Genomic DNA, 6404 nt, shown 5'->3' with positions numbered 1-6404 from the left:
CCTCGCTATTCTGTGTTGGCTTCCTACAGTCCTCGCTACTCTGTGTTGGCTTCCTACAGTCCTCGCTACTCTGTGTTGGCTTCCTACAGTCCTCGCTACTCCGTGTTGGCTTCCTACAGTCCTCGCTACTCCGTGTTGGCTTCCTACAGTCCTCGCTATTCTGTGTTGGCTTCCTACAGTCCTCGCTACTCTGTGTTGGCTTCCTACAGTCCTCGCTACTCTGTGTTGGCTTCCTACAGTCCTCGCTACTCTGTGTTGGCTTCCTACAGTCCTCGCTACTCGATGTTGGCTTCCTACAGTCTCTACTCTCTAATATTTAAAAACAACACTTTAGAGATATACAGAATGTTAACGTAGTTAACAATTTGAGTCTAATTATCGAGTAAGTAACTGATCATTTTGAAGATAAGGAAAGTTATTTAGAGATATACAGAATGTTAACGTAGTTAACAATTTGAGTCTAATTATCGAGTAAGTAACTGATCATTTTGAAGATAAGGAAAGTTATTTCGTGTATATAAATATTTATAATTATAAACCATTCACCTAGATTTAAAAAAGTGAAAAAATAATACAAGTATTATTAATTTAAAAAACGAAATAAAAGATACATAAGAATTTACATCTTTGAAAGTAAGAAAATCACGCAGGATAAAACAAGTAACCTGATAACCTGGAAGTTTAACCCAGAAGATACACCTTACCTTTCTTCCGAAATCTTTAAAGAATCTAAGAAAGTATAAAATATAAAAATGTTTTGTTTTTTTTTCCAAGGAATATGTAGTGAGTGATAAAATACCATGATCTGTATATTAAAATTATCATAACCCAAGTGTTTTTACTGTTGTTGTTTTTTTTTTCTTACTTACGAGCAGAGATTAACTAGGATTATGTTCGATAGGCTAGAAGGATTACAGCTAGCCAATCAAATTTTCTTAGACTCGTCGAATCGAATAGTGGGATTTGACCGTCGCTCTTATAACGCACCCAGGGTTTCAAAGTACGGAACGCAAATTTTTAGCAACGGGGCGCGAAATATGAACGTTTAGACTCACAGTCCGGCACACTGACTAATGAGTCACGCCCGGCCCTAACACAAGTGTAAAACCGTGTTATGTCTCATTACCGACGTATTATCTCCACAAACGTAGTCTGTATTTGCTAGACAAATAGAATGTAATTTCTGAATACGAACATTAATCTTAAATAAAGTATTGTCTTCCAGTGAGACAGCGGTACGTTTACGGACATACAACGGTAGAAGGCACGATTCGATTCTCTGCGATGGACACAGCAGCTAGCCCAATGTAGCTTTTGCTAAGAAAATAAGATAGTACAGTTTAACACGAATTTTCCCAGTTCATTGGACAACCAAATAATTTATAAACAACGTGCAATCTACATTATATCTGGCCAGAAAACTTTCGCGTGTCTGTGCCGCAGAGAGGGAGCGGGAAGGTTTAGGAACAGAAACGTGCGTTATTTTGTATTCATCAACTGCTCCTCAGAACTGTGTTTGTTTTTTTACGGCACAATCGCATGCGGTTTCCGGGTTTATCGTAAGACATCTTCTCGTTTACGGTGGCCAAGCTGTTTTGTGGGACACATCCAACTACTATTAACATTCTAATTCACACTATTATAGCAACACGTGTGGAATGTTATTAAAACTTATGTTCTGTGGACAGTTGGCTCAATTGCTTCTTACCTAATTCTTAGTTATTCCACGATCTATCGTCTACACGTATCAGATCGATTTGGAGATAACCAGTTGGATAACAGCCTATAGTTAGATTAATATGACGAAGTAATCTTACAGTTCTCCACCTCCCAAATAAAATAATTATAGAACCACGCGTGCTAAAACTATTTCATTTTCCACACTACGATATTTACCGTTAGGCGCATGAAGTTACATATTTTTATTGTTATTTAAATACAAGTTTCTTTACAAGTTTTATATCCCTTCTAGATCTTCCCTAGGGCATTGCAGTGGGATTAAGCATTCTCTACCAGTATGAAGAAAGGGAGTTACCCAAATATTACCAGTTAAAATTTCAAATAAGCAATAAGATATTAAAACTTGTGTCTTTTTTGTTTTTAACATTGAATATAAAAATAAGCTTAGCACTGGTAGAATTGTTTATTTCTAAGTATGGCAGTAAAAAAGCTTATTTTTCTATGTTATATTTAGTTTGTATACCCTAACGAGGTTGTATTGTTTGAAGAATAAATAACTCTCCCACTTTTTAAGAACGTTCAGGAATTTAACTTTTTTTTTACATAATCCATTGGAGCATAAGCTTATTTCTTTTATAGTTTTGCTAAAAACTACACTAACACTATTTACGTCAATTTTTAACTTATAGACTAGAATGAAAACAGCTTGTTAACAGTACTCACCGCCGACTCTTCGGTTACTACTCGGAGCCCGGTATTTGGGTTCAGCCATCACTCTTATAACACATCCACGGCCCCAAAGCGCTAAATATTTTTTTTTTCCACGGACCATGAACCCTCAAATTCACAGTCTGATCCCGTTAGCCATTACGTGTGAAGGTTTGTTTTGTTTTGAATTTCGCGCAAAACTACACGAGAGCTATCTGCGCTAGACGTCCTTAATTTAGCAGTGAAAGACTAGAGGGATGGCAGCTAATCATCACCACCCACCGCCAACTCTTGGGCTACCATTTTATCAACGAATAGTGGAATTAACCGTCACATTATAACCCCCATGGTTGAAAGGGCGAGCATGTTTGGTGTGACGGGGATTCGAACCCGCAACCCTCAGATTGCGAGTAAAGCGCCCCCTAACCACCAGGGGTGAAGGAAACAGAATTTAGAATATTTCATTTCATATCAAACAACAAAACTGATCATCATTTAACCAATACGTTTGTGTTATTTCAATTTTTAACACAATAATTAACACCTACTAATCCCAGTAACCGATGAAGAAAATAATTTAGCATATCTATACCCTCCAACTAGCCATTTCAATAGCTGCAACAGCGCTACCTCACGTCTTTAATTAATTTCAATTTCCTTTATCAAAACAAGTGAAAGGAATAAGTCAAAGTCAAACATCCTTGACTATAGATAAGCCCTTATTTTTGTGTTCATGTTTCACTACCAGAAGAGAGTATGTTTCTTTCTGGTTATAGCTCACTTTGGTGTATGTGTTAATTATCTAAACAACTTTTCAAACTCATATATCCATTCAGTCTTATAAACCGTAGAGTTTATTTATTGACATTAATGGGTAATGGCATTAATTACGATTACCATGTCATTATATTTTCTGTCTATATCCATTCAGTTTTATAAACCGTAGAGTTTATTTAATGACATTAATGGGTAATGGCATTCAGTCTTATAAACCGTAGAGTTTATTTATTGACATTAATGGGTAATGGCATTCAGTTTTATAAACCGTAGAGTTTATTTAATGACATTAATGGGTAATAGCATTCAGTCTTATAAACCGTAGAGTTTATTTAATAACATTAATGGGTAATGGCATTAATTACGATTACCATGTCATTATATTTTCTGTCTGTATTTGAGCCCCCCCAGTAGCACAGCGGTATGTCTGAGGACTTACAACGCTAGAATCCGGGTTTCAATACCCGTGGTTGGCAGAGCACAGATAGCCCATCGTGTAGCTTTGTCCATAACTTAAAACAAACAAACAAGTTACCCGGCATGGCCAGGTGGTTAGGGCGCTCGACTGGCAATTCGACTGGGTTCGAATCCCCGTAACACCAAACATGCTCGACCTTTCAGCCGTGGGGGCGTTATAATGTGACGATCAATCCCACTATTCGTTGGTAAAAGAGTAGCCCAAGAGTTGGCGGTGGGTGGTGATGACTAGCTACCTTCCCACTAGTCTTACATTACTAAATTAGGGACGGCTAGCGCAGATAGCCCTCGTGTAGGTTTGCACGAAATTAAAAAACAAACAATGCTTGGAAAAACAAATATTTTTCTTCACACTTTTAATGATATGTTAAAAATTCAAGTGTTAATCTCCAATTATGAATAATGCATATTTACAATGGTTGTTTTGTGAAAATGGTTGTAATAATAAGATTTAGTCACAAAATAATGGTGTTACGTATTAGAATTTCAAATAGTCCGAAGCCGAGTTAAATAATTTAAATTTAGTAGTTAAATTGTACTTTGGATTTAGTATTTAAATAAATGACGATATATAGTCAGTTTGTAATATTTGCCAACAAGATTGATACACACAGTTTACTTTTTTTAATACAATTACGTTTTAATATATATAACAGTATAATTTACAACAACAATTATTACGAATAATTACCACAAACAAAGTTTTATAAACAATAATTTCACTAACTTACAAACAACATAGAATCTTCTTTCTAGTTCAGAGTCTCCTTGATATCCAGCGAATTAACTTGAAGTCGATGTACGTACAATTGCCGAGAAGCTAACTAGCTTTGTCAGACACCGAATTGTTGGACCGTCGACGTAAGATAACATTTTCGTAAAACCACTAATGTCCGATGAGAATTAAGTAATACTTTCGGAAATATACTAACGTCCGATGAGAATCCACTGACGTTCGAAATTTGTAACCGTTCCTGGTCAAATGTCTGTACTTTCCGGTTGATAAGGGTTAGCAAAATCACAGTTATAGCTTTTGAAGTTTTATAGCACACCGATCATAGCGAACTAATAATAGGCACTCTCTTTTTGGCGCGTCGCGTTGGTTATATTTATACCTGTGTGGAGGCGTTCTAGAAATTTCAGTCTTACGTAACAATGCAAGTTACATTTTAAACGTTTACGTATATTCATATATTGTTGATTCTTACTCTCGATAATCTTCTACGACTTTGGAGAATAGGCGGGAGTTTCGCAGTACATATCTAACAGTATAAGCCATGTATGTTTCTATATATAAACTTAATATAAACAACGTTCATTTGAAAATAAATACATAACAACAAATTCGTTACAATAGCGTACCATCAAACACGTGTGTAATAAAATGTACAGCGACAATATGAAACTTTCATTTGCTATGTAAAATACAATTTAACAGAAACGCTTATATAACGAGATATTAACTATGGTAAAACATGTATCCAGTTCTTTGGAATAATTACGTTTCTGACTTCTTTAATAACTTTCAGGAATTTCCTCACTGTTTCCTTTTGGAATAAACACGTTTCTGAATTCTTTTAAACAATTTTTAGGAATTTCCTTTTTTTTTTACTTTTTATTCTTGCCTCTCTTTGGAATATGCACTTTTCTGACTTCTTTAACAACAAACAGGAATTTCCTCTTTTTTTTTCACCTTTCATCACTGTTTTGGATTTTCTTTGTTACTTTTGATGGCACTTTTTTTTTCTTGCACTTTGAGCAACAAGTAGAACGCCTGCTACCCACTCTTGCATGAATGTTAGTCATATATTACTGGTAATGAATTTTAGTACTACTCTTAAGAAGATGGAGTGTGTTTGTACACAAACCTTGTTCAAGGTTCTATACAACCGAAACGTTCACAAAAAATATTTTTCAGAAGCATGTTTATATCATTTGTTATTGCTCCCTCCTCGATGGCTCATTGGTAAGTCTCTGGACTTATAGCACTAAAAATCGAGTTTCGACACCCGCGATGATCATAGCACAGGTAGCTAATTGTATAGCTTTGTGCTTTAAAACAAACAAAGAAATATTTTGTTATTTTACAACCCACCTTATTTTAGACAAACCAGGAAATTGTTATCTGATTATCAATTATTTAGTTCATGGTGGGCACATCACAGATAGCCCACAGCACAGATAACCCATTGTGTAGCTTTGCACTTAACAACAACCAAACCAAACTAATTATTTAATTTTTCACTACAGCACTTCGACATTTCATTGAAATACTTTAATTGGAAACAGACTCTAGAATTAAGTGCAGAAAAATCATGTTTTTTTGTGTTTTTTTTACTCTTTCAGAGACTGTGTAATGAGTTTATTAATATTTATTTCAAAAGGAATAAATTAAATTTATTTGATAGAAAGTAATAAGTGTTATAGAATAATAAGCTACCGATACTTTCTTTACGTCACTATATACTATATGAGCTATAATTCTCTTTTGAAACTTAATATAGAAAATACAATAACCTTGAGAGCTTATGGCGTTATAATTCGGGGGTTCCATCTATATAGTGTGCTGTTTTGCGCTTTATAAAACAACCCTTAAATACCACTTCGGGACAGCAAGTTGTTGTATTTCGTTCCAGCCTCGTATATCTTTTCCAAAATACGTCCTCACAATACAAAACAAATCAAACAGCCTTAGGGTCATAGTTTCACACAATATAGTACATCTTAGAAGTAAGGGTCATAGTTCCACACAACATAGTACA

The 6404-nt window shown here is 35.1% G+C and overlaps 1 protein-coding gene across 1 annotated transcript in view; it reads right to left on the bottom strand.

Annotated features, from left to right (window-relative positions):
* Positions 1-6404, bottom strand: part of LOC106469772 (protein bicaudal D-like) — a 46865-nt gene that overhangs the window by 1442 nt on the left and 39019 nt on the right. The window contains exon 5 of the mRNA XM_022398331.1: positions 28-309. Coding sequence (XP_022254039.1) covers positions 28-309 — 282 coding nt within the window. The remainder of the gene's footprint in view (positions 1-27; positions 310-6404) is intronic.

Source organism: Limulus polyphemus, unplaced genomic scaffold (genome assembly GCF_000517525.1).
Source record: "Limulus polyphemus unplaced genomic scaffold, Limulus_polyphemus-2.1.2 Scaffold3651, whole genome shotgun sequence".
Lineage (NCBI taxonomy): Eukaryota > Metazoa > Arthropoda > Merostomata > Xiphosura > Limulidae > Limulus > Limulus polyphemus.
The sequence above is the reverse complement of the archived record's forward strand: the minus strand, read 5'-3'. Positions and strand labels throughout refer to the sequence as shown.